Source organism: Centroberyx affinis, unplaced genomic scaffold (genome assembly GCF_046629955.1).
Source record: "Centroberyx affinis isolate AG114_WGS23_722 - 3 ecotype Tasmania unplaced genomic scaffold, CSIRO-AGI_Caff_v1 ptg001041l_1, whole genome shotgun sequence".
Lineage (NCBI taxonomy): Eukaryota > Metazoa > Chordata > Actinopteri > Beryciformes > Berycidae > Centroberyx > Centroberyx affinis.
In genome coordinates, this window is record NW_027279597.1 from 1 (window position 1) to 20,254 (window position 20,254).

General features: G+C 40.3%; 1 protein-coding gene across 1 annotated transcript; it reads right to left on the reverse strand.

Annotated features, from left to right (window-relative positions):
* Positions 1-6,305: 6,305 nt before the first annotated feature.
* On the reverse strand, positions 6,306-16,578 carry LOC139647064 (myosin heavy chain, fast skeletal muscle-like). Its single transcript, XM_071522889.1, has 39 exons — positions 16,372-16,578; positions 16,142-16,285; positions 15,891-16,047; positions 15,767-15,794; positions 15,564-15,678; positions 15,358-15,450; positions 15,202-15,265; positions 15,022-15,120; positions 14,825-14,928; positions 14,557-14,695; positions 14,309-14,427; positions 13,647-13,796; positions 13,388-13,558; positions 12,996-13,296; positions 12,754-12,818; positions 12,551-12,638; positions 12,309-12,426; positions 12,106-12,229; positions 11,890-12,026; positions 11,552-11,807; positions 11,213-11,455; positions 10,945-11,121; positions 10,710-10,855; positions 10,535-10,625; positions 10,042-10,431; positions 9,813-9,939; positions 9,526-9,644; positions 9,238-9,434; positions 8,957-9,140; positions 8,693-8,858; positions 8,403-8,527; positions 7,939-8,247; positions 7,648-7,851; positions 7,415-7,540; positions 7,138-7,308; positions 6,948-7,052; positions 6,744-6,839; positions 6,509-6,640; positions 6,306-6,401 (listed from the first exon to the last, which is right to left on the reverse strand). Exons 1-39 carry the CDS (start codon positions 16,576-16,578, stop codon positions 6,381-6,383), a joined length of 5,808 nt encoding a protein of 1,935 aa, XP_071378990.1. The 3' UTR covers positions 6,306-6,380.
* Between the last annotated feature and the right edge of the window lie 3,676 nt (positions 16,579-20,254).

Consider the following 20,254-nt stretch of genomic DNA (forward strand, 5'->3'; position numbering starts at 1 on the left):
GGCAGTTTAGCAGCATACAAGTTGTGTATTGACAGTGATTTTCTCTCTGAAATGTTCTGTCCAATAGATGAACGGCATGTAGGACCGTGTGTCATTTGTTTACAATTTGTTTACCACGTGTCATTTGTTTACTATTGCAATTTCTCCTGGGTTGGGCCCTTTTTTGAGTTAGATTGACTGGACTAATGCTGCACTGTGCAGTCAGTGTGCACAGAATGTAATGTATGGATGGCAGGATAAACCAGCTGCAGATTGGAGAAGTTTAATACCGTTAATTCAATTTAAATTTCATTGGAATTTAATCTATACATTGTGTGCACTCTGTGTGAAGCCCATTTGACCCGCAAAGTTGATGTGACAGTCTCATTACAGTCAATATCATATTTGTTGTTGTTTCTGTCTTTAAAAATGTATAATAAAAATGGTTTTGCTTAAGAATCGTGAGAGACAATCGTGATCTCAATTCTAAGCAAGAAAATCAAGATTCTCATTTTATCCAGAATCGTGCAGCCCTAGTATAGTGTTGTAGACCGCTGTGTCTATTTTATGTTTATGTTATTCCCATGTAAGAAAGACATGGTACTGAGACAGTGCACCTGGCCTGTGCACCGGTGCGTTCAGCCCCACCGCCGATAGACAGCAACAGCCTGTGGCTGCCTGTGTGGTGGTGTCGCTGTGGTGCTGAACTGCACACTGTCCTCTGTGCTGAAACATTTGAATGTGACTGGCAACCTGTTTTCTTTTTTTGTTCTTCAGAACAAGCTTATCAGACAAAGTGGCTCTGGCTTCACTGTATGTTTTCTTAGACACTGGCTTGCTTGGCTCAATAAGTGACAATTTGTGTTTATGGATAGGATAGGATAGGATATATCAGCTATTTTACAGTTGTGAATTTTAAAATGAGTTTATCAGAAGGGCCCCTCGAGAATGCTCCGCCCCCTCTGTGCTGAGAGTCTAGCTCCACCCCTGGTTTAACCATTCGGTAACATGGGCCATTGTGTTGGTTAAGATGGAGGCAACGGTAACGGAAAAGGTGGTATTGTTCAGATGGAAAGTCAATTGCTCTGCAACCCATCTCTCTGCTATCTTCGATACTGCTGGTAGGATACTGATAGGCCTGTAGTTGCAGGTGGTGAGAGGATTGCCAGATTTAAAAAATGGTGTAGCCGTCTTCCAAGCACTTGGGAAGACTCCCTGGGAGAAGGACTGGTTTAATATCTTTGTGAGGGGAGAGGCTAATGATGTGCTAAGATCTTTGAGCATGGCAGTATCCATCTCATACACATTCATTATAATGAATGACATGAGAGAAAGAAGACAACTGAGCAATACAATATTTCTTCAAATATTTATTCAAGTCTTGTATTAATAGATTTGACACATCTGAATTTTCTATCATTTGTTTTCAAAACAGTTCAAGTCCAGTCAATTTGGAAGGGATAGATAGGCAAATTTTTTTACAGGATTGAGATCCAGAGTCTGACCTGGGCCCGTAGTTGCAAACATCTTAGCATTACTCCAAGGAATCTCATTAAATGTATGAGTGTGAACAAATTCACTCACTGCTCAGAGTAGGAGCTAAAAGTTAGTTATCCAATGTCTCTCCCCAACTCTGAGTAATGAGTTGGAGTTGGTCTTAAGAATTTGTCTGAGCATGTTTTTACAATATGAGAAGAACCGTGTAGTGAATGTATGTTTGTTGTTGTATGTTTTTTTTCTTTTGTGACAAGGCATTTGCAGACAAAACAAGACAACATTAAATAACAAACCAATTTTATGACTGTCAACATTGTGTAGTTTTGTTTGTTTTCCAAGTTTAGATATGTCTTGTTTTTGCTATAATGTAGACATCATAAATATAATAATAATACTGTCAGTCAACTCTGGCACTGTTTTTATTATGGTTTAATAATACTCCCAAACACATAGGCCCATGAAAGGTTGGTGTTCTGCAAGATAACTCGCCAATTACTTTGAGAGAACACTGAGAACAGTTGTGTCACTTTACCATTTTTACTTTAAATCAATCCATTTTCGGGTTCTAGCCTTTATAAACAAAACATGTTAATATAGCCGCATGCGGCAATGAATGGGGTCCAAGCACAATGTGCTAAATTGTCCAAAGATGAGAGACCATGTGGGCTTGCAGAGAATAGTGCCCTCATGTGACCAAGTGTCTCAAGACTTGGGGAGTCTCCTATCCTTGGACACCGTGACATTCATTTTATGGGAATATAAGCACCTTTTCACACTCATTAGATATGCTGTGTGCAAAATTTGTAGAAGAAGCAAAAAAAGTGTTTTGGACAAAATTCAAAATGGCAGAAAATCTAGTCAGGAAAGTAAGGAAAATTGAATTTTGTTTGTACGACGTACGGTTCAGAAGTTATACGCTAAAACGTAAAGTTGCTTTTTATAGTGCCACCATGAGGCCAATTGACTTGGTTTTTGTTGCCTGAGTAGTGGCTGAGACTTTGGACCTATCTGCCAAGTTGGTTGCTGTGGATCTTGAGGTTTCTGAGATCCAGATACTTTTAGGGCAGAAGCAGAAGAATAATAATCCGACCAAAAACAATAGGGTTCCAGCACTTCGTGCTTGGACCCCTAATTATGTGGTATGTGTTCATGGAAACAGAAAGAAACCATTTTAGTGCAAAAAGACACATTCTGCCGGTCTGATGAAAAGCGCTAAATCTGCGGATGATATGGGCAATGGCGATTTTAGGGGGTGGCCTGGGGTGGCCACAGCCACCTCTGAAATCTTATTGGCCATCCCAATGGCCACCCCAGATCTGATAGGTCGTTGGTCAAATTCATCAACTCAATAAGGCAGGACAAGCACTGGTCAATCATTGGGGCTAGTTTTCCAACTACTATAGCACTTTTGACCATGAGCCAGAAAAAAGCAGGTCTCAAAGTCTCAAAAACAAAAGTACTGGAACCTGACTGGGACACACAAGTTGCAGCTGTATCCACATGCTGGCCATCAGGACTCAGGACTCCGGTGACGACGAATCATGGCCAAAAGCTGACATCTAATCGATTGAAGGTGAAAGCAGAATAAGAGGTATGGTCATTTCATGTTTTTATGTTCATTTTTTTATGTAGACTTTCTGTCTGAATGCATGAAAACTTAGCAGCCGCTAAACTACACGGTAGTAGCTTGCTAGCCTGACTGCAAACCAACCAGCAGTTTGCATACCGTTATCTGGACACTGCCATGAAATATGAAATGTGTTTTCTTAATTGAAGGCTGAAGGTGTCTTCAAGATATTTGCAGATGTTTGTGTTCAGATAGCTAGCTAGCTATATTGCTTTATATTGAATTTGTTGATTAAAGGAAATGCATTAGGCCTACATTTCCCCCAGGGATATTAAGATATTAAGAGAATAGCCAGAATGAAAAGAAGCCGAGATATACAGAAGTTTTTCATTAAAAAGAAAAAAAAAAAGATTCAGAGCCAGCCACAGCCACTGCCAGCAGTGAGAAAGAAGCCCAGTCACTGTACTCTCACATTTAATGTTAATAAGCAGGGATAGATCACCAACCTGTTTTCACCTATTCAAAACAGCACAACAAAGCATAGCATAACACAAAGCAAAAGATTTGAGTCCAGCCTACTGATCTCTCAGTAACAGATTTTATCTGTCTTCAGATACTTCACCCAGGGATGACCAGCCACACCCAGAAAAGGAGGTTACTTGTGAGGAGCGTAATCCAGCAGTGTCTGCAGCTCCACCTGCACATCATGGTATGTCAAGTTCTGCTACTTCCAGTAGCAGACACCATAGAAAACATCTCCGGGCATATTCCACCCGGTTCCGCTACAGTAGAGTGAGTGATGGTAGAAGCGACGAATCCGCATTTGATATGAAAATTTGAATATTTGTATATCAAAAGCGGGTTGGGCACAAAATCTGATAATTTGCATATCAAATGTGGATCGGTCGAGAAAAAAAAACGCTTTTATAAGTTAAATATCTTAAAAATTGTTAGAGATATCAAAAAGTTGAATACAAGGACAGATTTCCAAAAGGAGCTGAACAATTTACAGTTTGAATGAAGTTTCTAGCTTAAAGTATGTGGAATTAGTTAAGTTCAAGTAATGCTAATGACAAGATGGCGGAGAAAACGAAACTTAACTCTGCGAATAGTCACATATCAACAGCACTAATTGGTTGAAAAAACGTATAAAGAGTATGAAAAAGTTGAATGCACACCTCTGATTTCAGTATGAACTGAACAGTTTAAAGTTTGAATGAAGTTTGTAGATGAAAGTATGAAGGAGTAGATAGGTGGCAAAGTTTCGGAGAGAATAATGATAATGCTAATTATTGGTCAGAAAAGACTATGGCTGTCCACTTAAAGTTCTGCCTGGTGGGTGCAGCAGGTCCTGGGTCACATGAGGAGAAATTGTCCCTCACCAAAGAAGACTATCAGAGCCCAAGCTTTCACAGCCTCCCCTGAAACCCCAGAACCTACTGTGCTTCACCTTAAAGCTCAAGTTCAAGAAATGCTGCCACACACAGTACCAGGTTGGTGATGCTGTGTGGTACCTAATCAAAGGCAAACAGAAAGTCAAGAACAAGGTCAGAAAGTTCCTCCCATCTTAAGAAGGACCATACTTCGTCCTGGGACATTTGGATGATCTGGTGTATCGCATCCAGAAAGGCCCAAAGACCAAGGTGAAAGTGGTTCACCATGATCAGCTGAAGCCCTATCGCTGTCGCGACCCACTGGACAACGCCTGGGCCATGGAGCAGGCTCGGAGCTGGACACCTATGGAGGTGTCACCCCCAGCCTTGGGTGTGGATCCTACAGACCCTATCCTGGGTCTATCCCAACTGTTCTCCAACACTGATGCTGAGGAAGCCTCCAGCTGCGCCTCATCAGATCCAGCAGTGGACCTTCCTGCAGCTGCTGCTTCACTCCCGTCCACCTCTCCTCATCTGGACTCTGCTGCTCCTGGAGGCTCTCAGGTTAGTGGGGGTAGTGTGGCAGAGCAACATCATCAGAGCCGCCAGTGAAGATTACCCGCCAGGTATGGTGAGTGGGTGGTTCACTGAGTTCGACAGTTATGGACAGTTTCCAGAGTTTAAAGGACCATTTTCAGGGTTAAAAATGAGGTCAACGGTTTTGTACTGTTTTGCTACTGTTCAAGCTAATTGTTAATTTTATATGTTCATCTATACAGAAAAAAAAAAAAACTTGAGTAGTGGTTTAATTACCATATGCACTGTGACCAAAAGCTGTATTTGTGATATTTTTCTGTTAAAGGTAACATTTTGAGTAATACAGGGAAGTTTAGTTTATAATGCTCCTGATCACCAATTTAGAGCTCAGAATAAGTCATAGCCTGTACAATGGGTGTTATTAATGCCTTTTTCAGGGTTTGTTATGCTCCACTCTAATATGTGCACACTGAAAAAAATGGACTGCTACATGATTGCATCTGCACTGAGAAGCTGTACCTTTTGTTATTGCCCCACTTGCAAAGGACTTGAAGTATAGTGGTTATACTTAATCCTCTCAAATGGACTGAATGCAAATGAGCACTGTATACCTGTATGCATGTAAAAAGGGAAAAGAAGACACATGTTGATGTATGTTACTTTGCTGGAGTGGAATTGTTAAAAATTGCCATCCAGAGTGGGGGTAGTGTTATAGGAGCAGCATAGCCCCTTTATGAGAATAGGGCGGTGCGGAGTGTTTTTACGTAGCGAGTGTGGTGGAGCGAGAGAGAGAGAGCGAGCGCTGTGTGACGTGAATGCATGGGAGCGGAAGGGAAAAGTGCAGCGGAGAAGTTAGCAAGTTGTAGCAGGTAGCAAATAAATGTATGGCGAAAGTTACGGTTGTCATAAAATAAATACTGCAGTGTCTCAAGGCCAAGGTGGTGACCCTGTGTGCTGTCTTTTGCAACTGCTGTGAGAGTGAAGGGGAGTTGGTCCCGAAGCAAGGTAGACTTTGGCCCTGGAGGACAAAAGAGATTCCCCTGTGCTTCCCGACTACGGTCTGGAGGCTGAACAGGAAAGACCAACAATAAGTTAGACTAAAAACAAAGCAAGTGTTGCTTACAGCAAGCCCACTAACTAATCAGCAGGAAACCATTGATGAAGGATGAAGAACAGAGTTTAATTACTGCATTTACAAATGCCTTTGTTAATCACTTAGTTAACATGAAGACATTTATTCATGCCTTAGTTAAGCATTTGTTCACCATTAATTAATGCATTAACTCATGTTAGTTAATACAACTTTTTTATAAAGTGTTACTGAATAAATAACAGACAAAAGGGAAATATTTGTGGTAACATTTATTGTATGCAATCGACAATGTCATCATATTTTATGACTTATTGTGATGCTTTAATAAGATAATTTATTCAGCTACTTCTTTTCCCTGTGAAAAATAAACATATTTTTAGTAAAACCCAAAGAACATTTTTCAGTAATTTCAACATTTCTATTCAATGAATTAACATGCACTGATGAAAAACGTGTGTTTACCTTGCCAGAGTCACGGCTCTTAGCTCTCAGCTTGTTGACCTGAGACTCGGCAATATCAGCTCGCTCTTCAGCCTCCTCCAACTCGTGCTGAATCTTCCTGCACTTTGTCAGGTGAGTGTTGGCCTGCTCCTCCTGTGAAACCATCATAAATTCTCATTGCAAATCCTAAGACTAGAGTAAAAATTGTGAAAACGTTTGCAAATAGATGAAGCATTTTTACATGATTTCAACTTACCGCTTCCTCAGCCTGCCTCTTGTAGGCCTTCACCTTCAGTTGAAGCTTGTCTACCAGAGCCTGCAGCCGGGTGCCATTCTTCTTGTCCTCTTCAGTCTAATGTAAGTATGAAGACAAACATGAATGACCATTAATAATTGACATATCTTTTAATATGGTCATTTAGTCAATAGGAACACTGTTACAAAAGTAAGCTTGGTATACCTGGTATGTGAGTTCCTTCACTCTCCTCTCATATTTACGGACACCTTTAACAGCGTCTGCTCCACGTCTCTGTTCAACGTCAACCTCTGCCTCCAGCTCACGCACCTTCAGAAATTAATTATAAACTATGAGACTTATTTTGCATATTTTGTAATGTCATTTACTGTAATCTGTGTAACAGTTATCTTACCCTGGACTCCAGTTTCTGGAGCTGTTTCTTGCCACCCTTCATGGCCAAGTTCTCAGCCTCATCCAGGCGGTGCTGCAGGTCCTTGACTGTGATCTCCAGGTTCTTCTTCATCCTCTCCAGATGAGAGCTAGTGTCCTGTTCTTTCTTCAGCTCTTCAGCCATCATAGCAGCCTAGAAAAAGGATTATTTATGTTCATTTTGCATGCCATACAAAATTCATGTTCTTCCAGATGTATGGATGAGATCTGGGTGACTATGAAATAAAATTTAAACCCACATCAGTGATGGCTTTCTTGGCCTTCTCCTCTGCATTCCTTGCTTCCTGAACACTGTCATCTACTTCACCCTGGACTTGGACCAGGTCAGCCTCCAGCTTCTTCTTTGTGTTCATAAGGCTTGTATTCTAGGAAGAGGAAGGAAAAATACAGTTTAGCAATGACTATAATGATGTGCATGTATTATTTAAAAATGTATTGATTATAGAATTAGTGTAGAAATTATTTTGTTTACTTGAGAGTGCAGCAATCCAACACGCTCACTAGCATCCACCAGCTCTTGCTCAGCCACTTTACGGCCTCTCTCTGTCTGTTCCAGACCAACCCTCAGCTCTTCAATTTCAGCCACCATGAGACCATTCCTACGCTCGACCATAGCGGCTTGCTCCTTGAGGTCTTCCTGTGCTCTGAGAGCATCATCAAGGTGCAACTGGGCATCCTAATGTGAAGATTGTGTTGTAGAAACAGAAAAAGATCAGAATGTTGCTGCACATAGAATGGCATGTACAGTTGTCATGTGATGTACCTTCAGTTGTCCCTGGACATTCCTCAGCTGCTTCTGGGCCTCAGAAGCCTGGCGGTTAGCGTGACTCAGTTGAATCTCCATCTCGTTCAGATCTCCCTCCATCTTCTTCTTGATTCTCAGGGCATCGTTCCTGCTCCTGACCTCAGAGTCAAGAGTGCTCTGCATGGAGTCAATCACCCTCTGGCTGTTCCTCTTGATCTGCTCCATTTCCTCATCTTTCTCTGCCAGCTTTCTGTCAACCTCACCTTTGATCTGGTTGAGCTCCAGCTGGACACGCAGAATCTTGGACTCCTCATGTTCCAGAGTTCCCTAAAATGTAAAAATATTAAAACATAGCCTGTGTTGTCTTCTGAATGTAATATTGGGCATGTCTCTATTGTTCAATAAGATATGTAAATTTCATGGACAAAGGATAACTTATACATTAGCAATTCTAATGTTAAGCTTTCCAGTTGAAATTTCACCTCAGCCTCCTCAAGAGCTGACTGGATCTCTGACTTCTCTGTCTCCACCTGCTTCTTGGACTTCTCCAGCTCATGGATGCTTTTTCCAGTCTCACCAATCTGTTCAGTCAGGTCTGAGATTTCCTCTGCAGAAGGTTATATATGTTTAATATTGCTAAGTCGAAGAATGAAGGCTATGTGTCTCATTCTAACTGATATATACATATTAACAATCATGAACATATTTCAATATTTCAATTACTATTTTCAATTTCAATTTCTATTGCTAACATTATCAGATGAGAACTCACGTTGCAGGTTCTTGTTCTCCCGCTTCAGGGTCTCCAGCTGATCTAGAGCTTCCTCATAAGAGTTTTTCATCTTGAACAGCTCAGTGCTGAGAGAACGAGCCTCTTTCTGAGCTCCCTCAAGCTCTGCCTGACCCTCCTCGTATTTCTGCTTCCATTCTGCCAGCACCTGCATAGTAATTTAAAATGAGCAATGTTACCCAATTTTGGAATGGTTATACTTTGACAATTCCGGTGGTTATGACAAGGTAATCAGTGTCAACACACCTTATCAAAGTTCCTCTGCTTCTTGTCAAGGTTGGCAGCCAAAGCATTGGCTCTCTCCACATCAATCATGAGGTCCTCCACCTCGCCCTGGAGCCTCTGTTTGGTTTTCTCCAGAGACGCACACTTGGAGTTCACAGCCTCAATCTGTTCCTCAGCTTCCTGAAGGCGCTGGGCAAGCTTTTTCCTGTTAAGCATTTGCCAAATGTAATCATTCATGTATAATATTCTAACAAGTATTTTGTAGAGACAGTGTAGGAAAAACAAAATCTTCATTGACTCACTTTGACTCTTCAAGCTCCTCAGTGCGCTGGATAGCATCAGTTTCATACTTGCTCCTCCATTGGGCCACTTCACTGTTTGCCTTGGACATTCCACGTTGCAGCTCTGCCTTGGCCTCCTGCTCCTCCTCAAACTGCTCCCTCAGAAGATCACAGTCATGGCGGGCTGATTGCACACCGTGGGCAAGGGCATTCTTGGCCTTTTTATAAAAGATTATAAAAATAAAAAACAGTGAATGTATGAACATACAATCCTTAAAAAATCTTGAAATCTCTGACCATTTTCCTCACCTTAACTTCCTCCTCAATTTGTCTCTTTAGCTCCTCAATCTGCTGTGTGAAGGCTTGCTTGCCTCTGGTCAGCTGGGAGACAAGGGCTTCTTTCTCCTCAAGCTGACGACCAAACTCACCTAGATGGAAATGGATTCTTTTGTTTTAGTTGAAATATATACATTTCCAACTGACCCAGCATTAAAGTAAAAGAAATGGCTTCTAATTATTGATTGAGTCTAATTATGGATTGAGTTCAAAAGTACATTGGTATTTTTTATGAACAAGTCAATGAAAGTAAGACTTGCCATTCTCTGTCATCAGTCTTGCTCTCTGACCGCTGATGTCATTTATCTGGCGAACATTCTCATCATTCTTAGCCTTAAGTTCACTGAACTGGTCCTCAAGGGTACGGCACATCTTCTCGAGATTTCCCTGTTTATCAACATTAGACAGGTTCAGTAATTCTTCCACTAATGCAAGTTTTTTCTCAAGTCTGAATATACTGTACATATGTATATAAAATAACATTATTACCTTGGATTTTGCCACAGCTTCCATGTTGCTAGACAGGTCATCAATCTCCATCTTGTATTCACTCTTCTCCTTCTCCAGCTTCTGCTTGACACGCTGCAGGTTGTCGATCTGTTCTCCCAGCTCTGCAACACTGTCAGCCTGCTTCTTGCGGAGAGCAGCAGCAGTGGCTTCATGTTGTAAGGTGGACTCCTCAAGGTCACGACGCAGCTTCTGGAACTCAGCTTCACGCTTCTTGTTCATCTCAATCTGAGCAGCAGTGGCTCCACCGGCCTCCTCAAGTCTCTCACTGATCTCTTCAAGTTCCCTGGAGAGGTCAGCTCTCTGCTTCTCAACCTTGGCGCGAGCAGCACGCTCAGCCTCGATCTCTTCCTCCAGTTCCTCAATACGAGCCTTGAAAGTTAAGAAATATTGTTAAATGAATGTATGCAACTGACACATTGCATAAAAACTCAATGATAAGTTTGACATAGATTTGAAATCAAACATTACACGCCTGGAGCTCTTTAATCTTCTTCTGTAGCTGAGCACTCAAGGATTGTTCATCTTCAATCTTACTGAGATGCTGGCTTATCTCAAAGTCCCTCCTGTTGAGTAAATGACATCATCATAAGATACTGGTGGCAATAACATATTTTGTGCATACAGTTTTCAAATTCTGTCCACATTACTTCTTGATTTTCTCGTCAGACTGCTGCTTGTCATTCTCAAGATCCATGATGGATTCCTGGGCCAGTTTCAGATCACCCTCAAGCTTCCTCTTTGCTCTCTCAAGGTCCATGCGGAGCTTCTTCTCTTGCTCCAGAGAACCTTCAAGCTGCAAAATACCATGTGTTTATAATTACAAAGGGTTAACAGCAAGCATATATTCTTATTAAATAGCAAATAGCATGTTCATGAACTCACATCATCCACTTGTTGCTCAAGCTTGGTCTTGGCCTTGGTCAGAGTGTTGCCTTTGTCTTCCTCTGCCTGCAGGTCATCAAGAGTCTGCTGATGTGCCTCTTGGAGGGCTTTCTTCTCCTTTGTCAGCTTAGCAATGCTCTCATCTTGAGAGGCCATCTCTTCAGTCAGGTTCTTCACCTGAATATGTAAAAACACATTGTCATAACTGGGTAATTATTCAAATATTGCATGATATATTAGACAGAGACCCTTGAACCTATCCATGAACCTTGTTCTCAGTGGCATGCTTCTCCTTCTCCACTTTGGCTAAGGTAAGCTCCAGGTCATCAATGTCCTTCTTGAGCTCAGAGCATTCATCCTCCAGTTTCCTCTTCTTGGCAGTTAGCTCAGCATTGGATTCCTCCTCATCCTCCAGTCTCTCAGTTGTCTCTTTGAGTTTTGCCTCCATCTGGATCTTACTCTTGATAAGTCCCTCACATCTCTCCTCAGCATCTGACAGATTCTCTCCTTCCTAGTTAGAGCAAAAGTGAAAAGGGGGAAACATTTCAACATTTGCTCTGGAAAAGATGTGAGAAATCAACAAAGCTTTTTGTTGACATTTACTCACAGATGCCACTTGCAGCTGCAGATCATTCTTCTCCTGCAGAAGAGACACCATCTTCTCCTCCAGTTCCTTCTTCTTAGCCTGGGCCGTGGCCAGGTCTGTTTTCATCTTCTCATAGTTTTCCTTCATGTTCTGCAGCTCCTTTTCAGTTTCAGCACTCTTCAGAAGGGGCTTAATCTTGTAGTACACCTTCATCCATGGCCAGTGTTTCACATTCATGAATGAGCGGATGTTGTACTGGATGCTGTAAATGGCTTCCCTATGGAAGGAAATCACTGTTATGTACAAAGTCATTTTGGCACTGCATTCAGCCTAAATATATGGTTAGAATTTCCACTTGCCTCCTTTCCATCATCTTCACAAACTCCTTCCTCATGACATAGGCACGGCAGAGAGCCTGAGTCATGGTGACCAGAATAGCAAGCTTCTCATCTCGCATCTCCTCAAGGGTACCTAGTAGACCAGCTTTGAAGAACACCTGACGAGAACATAAAAATATTATGACAATTGATTTTCATCCATGAAATGGAGTTTAGTTTTTTTTTGTTTTTTTTTACCTTGGTGTGTCCAAATTTATACTCCTCATGATTCACATCAATTGACCCAAGCAGCTTCTCAGAGGCCTTCTTGTTGTCAATGAATTGTCCCTCAGGGATGACGCTGGCATTCAGTACTTTGTACCTATTGCAAAACAGTTAATGGTCACATTCGAGACCTTCTTTTCAAAGTTAGGAAAACTCTGTGGTAAATTAGGTAATACCTCTGCTTGAAGTCAGCATAGAGGATTCTGCTGGGGAAACCTTTTCTGCAGATTCTGATACCCTCCAGCACACCGTTACACCTCAGCTGGTGGATAACCAGGAAGTTTTCCATCAGACCTGTGAAGAGGTTGTTACTTCATAATTATTATGACAAAGTAAAAGACCCACTACCGCCAAGCTGTGTTAAATGACTGCAAACTGTATGGACAATATTAAGAACATTGGTTAGCTGTCAGTGTACCTGGAGTCTTTGACTCGTTGGGAATCAGGCAACGTACAAAGTGAGGATGAGTGCTCCTCAAGTTGGTCATAAGCTTGCCCAAGTTCTCCTGTAGATACAAGATAAAACCAAATATTCTTCATGAAAAACATAAAATAAGAAAAATTTTGCATTTATTTGAGTTTAATTACAAACAGGCACTTTAGGCTGTTCTTAAATTTTACCCTGAACTGTGAGGACACAGTCTGCATGGAACCACCCTTCTTCTTGCCTCCCTTCTTGCCAGCCTCTGTTGATTTTGATTTATTAATATCATGAGTTGATAGGTTCAGTGTTGTTTACTTATTATCAAGCTGGAAAGTTATCATTCAACTGATGTTTTTGAGTAGGCATATTGTTTATCTTGAAAACAAAAACATTAATTAATTCCCATAATCCTAATTAGCGTTATAAAGTGATACTGTACCTTCAACGACAGGGGGATACAGGACAGGCAACAGTTTAACACCAGACTTCTGGTACAGCTGAACAACAGAGTCGTTCAGGGGATCCTTGTTCTTGTCCAGCCAGCCATTGATATTGTAGTCCACAGTTCCAGCATAGTGCACCAGAGAGAAATGGGCCTCAGCCTTGCCTTTGGTTGGCTTGGGCTTCTCAAATGCTTTGGTTTTACCGAGGTGCTGGTCATACAGCTTGTTCTTGAAGGTAGTGTCTGAGGCCTTTGGGAACATGCACTCCTCTTCAAGGATGGAGAAGATGCCCATGGGCTGTATAAAAAGTGCAAAGAGATACATCATGAAGAGGCACTGTTGTAGCATATCATGAATTCTAACATAAAGTCACAACATTATTGTGTACCTTTTCAATGAGCTCAATGCAGGCAGCCAAGTCCATGCCAAAGTCAATGAACTCCCAGATGATACCCTCCTTCTTGTACTCCTCTTGCTCCAGGACAAACATGTGGTGGTTGAAGAACTGTTGCAGTTTCTCATTGGTGAAGTTGATACACAACTGCTCCATGCTGTTGAACTGTTGGTGGAAATAGGATTAACCTAATATATCACAAACTTTGTTACAAAATGATCTAGTCAATACATTACCTTGAATGCATACTTACATCAAAGATTTCAAAACCAGCAATGTCCAGCACACCAATGAAGTATTGCCTTGGCTGCTTGGTGTCCAGCATTTGGTTGATGCGGATGACCATCCACAAGAACATTCTTTCATAGATAGACTTAGCCAGGGCGCTCACTGAGTTGTTGACCTGAAGAAAAGTTTCATTTGAATCAATATCATTAGAATCCACAGTGTCACAAGGACGGTCCTGATTTAATAAAGTAGAGATCCATCAATTGAAATCCATGCAGGAACAGCTAACAGAGGACATTCAGATGCAAACTACAAATGTAATTCGTGAAATTCCTCGATTACAATAGACATACTTTCTACATACTTTAGCTTCATGAGGAACTGGGAAACTTCTCTCCACTGAATTTTGGAGCAATTTGTTTAGTGAATCATGGGAGTTATATTTGTGTTTCTTCTTGTTTATGCATTGTTAAAGTACCTAAAACTGGACTCAAGTACAATTCCTGATCAAAAATATTGATCTACACTCCTCCGCTGTCTTTCGTAACTGTTCATAGAGGGACAAATAAAGGACTCCTTTGTGGTATTCACATTCATTTACCTGAAATGGAAGCTTAAACGTATTCATGCACTGGCTTGTGACTTAATAATGAGATGCGTATGAAATTAACAGAATAATCTGCTAACCTGTGGCACAGTCTGTCCCTTGGTGACATACTCATTTCCGACCTTCACTCTGGGGAAGCACAGAGCCTTCAGCATGTCAGCCGAGTTCAGGCCCAACAAGTAAGCAATCTTGTCAGCCTCTGAAAATGTCACAAAAATACATTTACTAGATATATGACTGATTTGTAAAATGTGACATAATAGAAAATGCATATTTGATTCGTTTAATGCCGGAGGTTTTTTAATTCATCCATGAAGTTAATCCTTACCCTCTGTGCCATCTGGCTCAGCCTGCTCTTCACGCTGCTTCTGCTTGAACTTCATGTTACCATGGTGGAGCACAGCACCGGTAAACTTGTAGATGCCCATCTTCTCCTCATTGACGAAGCCCAGAATGTCAATAGCAGTCTGTATTCAATAGAGATATTGACACTGAGTAAAAGTCATTATGGAAAATACATTTTACTGAGTAATTGTGATGGAATATTGAATGTATAATAGATTCAGAAAATGAAAATGAGAGTGAACATCACTGACATCAGTGGCAACCAACTCTTCTTTGTCATCAATGCTGGCCACAGTAATCTGACCCATACTGCACATGGGGAAGTCATAGGGGTTGGTGGTGATGAGCGTCATTTCTGGAGATCAAAAAAGGTTTAAAGTAATGACTGGTTATGGACCATGTGAACAACGTGGGTTGTTTTAACATTGTATCACAATGTTTAGCTCACCAATCAGCTCAGGTTTGTGGTTGGTCATCATCTGGTAGAAGATGTGGTAGCCTCTCTCATCAGGAAGCTGGAACGTCACTCTAGACTTCTCCAGCAGATCTATAAGCATTGTTCATGATTCAAAATCTACACCACTGATAATGCCAGTCATTTCATTTAATATGTGAAGTTGATACTTACATGTCTCAATATCAGCACTAGCCAGTTTACCAGTTGTGCCAAAATGGATTCTGATGAATTTACCCTGTTTGGAATAGCGTATTGTTTAACATCTCTCTGCATAGACAATATATAATTGAAGATATTTCTCACAGTGTGAAATCCCTCCATACTTACAAAACGAGAGGAGTTGTCATTCCTCACAGTCTTGGCATTACCATAGGCTTCCAGCAAGGGATTGGCTGCAATAATCTGGTCCTCAAGTGACCCCTAAAATCCATTTTTTTTTTTTTTTAATATTCATTTCATTACTACATTTCTATTTTGTGTTCATTTTTCAGAAATGTTTTCAATGTTTTTAGAAAATACTCATGATAATTTACCTGCATCTTTCCTGATGTTTGCTCCTTCTTCTTTTCTCCACCACCCACTGAGATTGTTGCAAAGTACTGGATGACACGCTTGGTGTTCACAGTCTTTCCAGCACCAGATTCTCCACTGGGGATGGATATGTAGATTCAGAGAAATTAACTCAATTCATTTGATGCCATTGGGCTTACAGAGGTGCAATAGATGTAAAACTTACGTGATCAAGACAGACTGGTTCTCCCTATCTGCAAAAGGAAAAATGAAGAAATGTATTTCTTATCTATGTAACATAAGTTATTGAGTTTATTGATAGTTTATACATTTTCTTGACAAGAACATACCAGTAGCCATGAACTGGTAGGCATTGTCAGAGACAGAGAAGATGTGGGGTGGAGCCTCCATGCGCTTTTTGCCTCTGTAAGCACCTACAACCTGAGCATCGTACACTGGGAGCCACTTGTAGGGATTCACAGTTGCACAGAACAGCCCAGAGTAGGTCTGAAGGGGATGAGAGAGATATGACCACTCACAGTATGTTGTATATGAGTCCATGTGCAATATTATACTTTACTCCATAGGCAGAAGAGCTTACGTAGATCATCCATGCTGCATAACGCTCTTTGAGGTTATACAGCACAGCGGCTTCATTGAGATGGGTCATCATGGCCATGTCCTCAATTTTGTCATACTTGGGAGGGTTCATAGGGGTGACATCATCCTCCTTAACCGTCCTCTCCTGAAATATTGAAACACAATTTCAGCTTGTGTTGAAATTCCAACGGTAAGTTTCACTGCTGTGAGTTTCATGAAACTTCAACCTACCTCTTGGGTGGTAAGGACTTTGACGGTGACTTTGCCACCCTCTTTCTTCAGGATTGTACATTTAAGGTACAGCTCCTTAACATCAGCCACATAGGCAGCGGTTTTGGCATCAAAGGGTGTGCTTTGAGCCTCAAGCCTCTCCTTCTCTGGCTTACGGAGATAAATGGCGGCCTTGCCATAAACGGCCATCTCCGCGTCAGTACTCATGTTGGCGGCTTTCTGTAGATTGACAAACAGAAATTAACTTTCCTCTTATCTGATGTGCATTGTTTGCTTTGGAGACTGAACACTGTATGATCCAAGGATTCTTTATATTCTGTAGTTTAAATAGAGAAAAGGTAACTCTCACCTTTTTCTACCACCCAATCACAGAAGAACTTTTCACAACCCCTAAATGAACAAAGAGTTTTTTGTGATGCTTATGAGTCATTCATTGAGTTTCAGGTAGTGATACAGGTAGTATAGAGATAACAGATTAGTATATTATAACCAAATGCAGATTAGTGTAATATTATAGTATATTTACGTTTGCTAAATTTTAATTATAGTCACACAACCAGATTTTTTACCCTTGACTCCTTACTTATTTGGAATATCCTTTCTTCACATTGATGACCTTATCCTATTTCACATCATCATGCCATTATCTGAATAAACATTAAACTGTTAAGTAATCACTTTTATCTAGCACTAAGCATCTCTAATACAACTTCTTTGTTATTAATGACAGCTGAAACATCAGTCGCACTTACCAGCAGTTCGTAGTCTCTGAAATCCCCTGCAGTCTGTCCATCTCATCATGAGCCTCCTTATATTGAGGCTCATTCTGCAGGCTAAGCAGAAACTAAATATGGTGATGTCTTCAAAAGGCTCTAATGGATTTTGATTTGAATTTGACTCTTCATTGGCCCACATCTTGTAGTGCAAAATAATTTGCCATCTAACTGTCTCATGTAATACAAGATGAGAAATCATTTTCTGTCCATATATTTCATGTAATATAAGTGAACTCTTAACTGACACGGTAACATATGTGAACCAGTTGAGCCTAAAATCTAACAGATTCAACATAGGAAACAATCCTACATGTATAATGTTTGCACTGATTACAATACATCAGATTTACCAACATCTCTTAACTCAATTTAAGATTTTATACTGCATAGAATTTTTGCAAGTATTGCAAATAAATATTTAAATTTGACCATACTATTTCATTGTAATTTGTTTCCATACATATTGTGGTATGAATTAATTTGATTTGACAAATAAAAAAAACAATCTATAAATAAATCAGGTCAAGCTTTAACACTTGTGCTTGCAACATTGCAACCGTAACTGGCAAGCCTTTTTTGGTATGCTTAGTGGTTATAAACTTTTAGGAGTTCATGCCAGAGGATAAGATTCAATAGAGAAGCAGCAACAGTACAGTGGGTGTTCTGTTGCATGTATTTATAATTTGTTTGGTTAATTTTCCATTAGAACATGTTTTGATTTTATCAACCTATTTTATCTTCTAATGAAAATAATATTATTTTTCTTCATCATCATTAACGAGGGTAAGTTAACTAAATTTTATAGCAAAACTCAAGCCTGGTGTGCTACAGTTTAAGCATAATGAGGTCTAATGAGGTATTTAATGTGTGAATGTTACATTTATGAAGGCAAACCTATACTGTAGTATGGTCTCAACTGATTTCTTCACTTACACACCATGATATTAAATCCTTTCTATTTTCCATCCATTTTCCATTTTTAAATTGTTGATTTACCATTTTTACTTTAAAACAATCCATTTTCGGGTTCTAGCCTTTCTAAACACGTTATTATGTGGTATGTGTTCATGGAAACAGAAAGGAAGCTGAATTGTAGGGAAGAGGAGAGACTTTTTCTTTGCAATACAAATCTGTAATTAAGGGCAAGTTTAGTCCCACTCTGACTAGTCATCATAAGAAGAACATGTGGAGAGCCATCTCTGATATGATAAACAGCACCTTTCATTTTGCAGTAAAAAACTCCTGAGTGTGAGAAATGTAAGTACACCATTCTGGCAAAATGCAGAGTGGAGATAAAAAGAAAACAGAAAAAACAGGTAAGCTTAACTTCAGTTACGCTTGCTGTAAAGAAGGTTATTTTTGTCATCTAATGGGTATTCTCTGTTGGTGGCCCGCCACGTAAACCCCTTAGTGCTATGGGAGACTGTGTGTTTAACTACCTGGAACACTCAAATGTGATCATTGCATGAATTGGGGAGGGCAAAGATGCTGCACTATTAAAGGTCACAGAGCAGCATAATAGCTAGGCTTTAACGCTTTTGGTGAATTTTGTTTTGTTTTTGACAAGAGGTTAGGAATCACACAACCGACTGGGAGGAGATCTTGGGGTAGACCCAGGAAACGCTGGAGGGATTAGATCTTCCAGCATGCCTGGGAGTGCTTCGGGATCCCTCAGGGAGAGCTGGAGGAAGCTGCTGGGTAAAAGGATGTCCGGGCTGCTCTGCTCGCCCAGTTGCCACCACGACCCTGAGCTGGATAAGTGGCTAGAAAATGGATGGATGGATGGAAATGATAATTCTTGATGGACAAATTAAAACCGAAAACAAGCCCTTGTTTCAGCACATCTCCAGACACACACACTTGAGAGGACCTCCCTCTCGTCCTGCAGGATGTCCCATCCAGCAGCAGCTCTCTGGGTGGTCTGGGTCTTACAAACCCTGAGGAGGACACGGCTCAGCTGCAAGAAGAGAAAATTTAATTGAAGATAAAGTGTTTCATTTGCAGGAGGTATATTACACTCTTAAAATAAAAAAACGTAAAAAATAAACCTCAGATTAATTTGTTGCATGAAAGCAGCTTGATTTTGAATAATCTGGAACAGATTCAGTGGAACCATTTTAGTGCAAAAAGACACATTCTGCCGCTCTGATGAAAAGTGCTAAATCTGCGGATGATATGGGCAATGGCGATTTTAGGGGGTGGCCTGGGGTGACCACAGCCACCTCGGAAATCTTATTGGCCATCCCAATGGCCACCCCAGATCTGATAGGTCATTGGTCAAATTCATCAACTCAGTAAGGCGGGACAAGCACTGGTCAATCATTGGGGCTAGTTTTCCAACTACTATAGCACTTTTGACCATGAGCCAGAAAAAAGCAGGTCTCAAAAACAATAGTATGGGCATCTTCCCTGACTTTAGTATTATTATCGTTATTAGGGGTGGTGGTGGTGGTGGCGGTAGTAATAACAGCAGTAGTATTATTTTTGTCAGGGGGTGTCAAAGGTAGTATTAGTATTAGCGTTTCTTTTCTTTTTAAAATTAATTAATTAATTAATTAATTAATCAATTTAGTTGGTTTATTAATTGATTAATTAATTGGTTGATTAATTAATTAGTTATCTATTTATTTATTTTTGTATTATTACTTATTATTAATCTATCTCCCATCCACCTTATAGACCTCTTCCTAGTCCGACAATGTGGGACACTTAAAACTTAGATGTAAACTAGTTGTGTACTCAAAGTTTACTACTCTTACACTTAAAGTGTACTTAAAAGTGTACTTTCATAAACTAAAAAGTGGGCGAGAAGTATATAACTAGTAGACTAACAGTATACCTATAAGTTCACTTGTAGTATAGTTCACAGTATAGTTGCAGTACAAAATAAAACTTAGATGTAAACTAGTGGTGTACTCGTTTTACTACTAAGTTTACTACTCTTACACTTAAAGTGTACTTAAAAGTATACTTTCTTAAACTAAAAAGTGGACTAGTATTACGTAACTAGTCAACTAGCAGTATGTATATATAAGTTTACTTGCAGTATACTTAAAAGTATACTTTCATAAACTAGAAAGTGGGCTAGAAGTATATAACTAGTACGT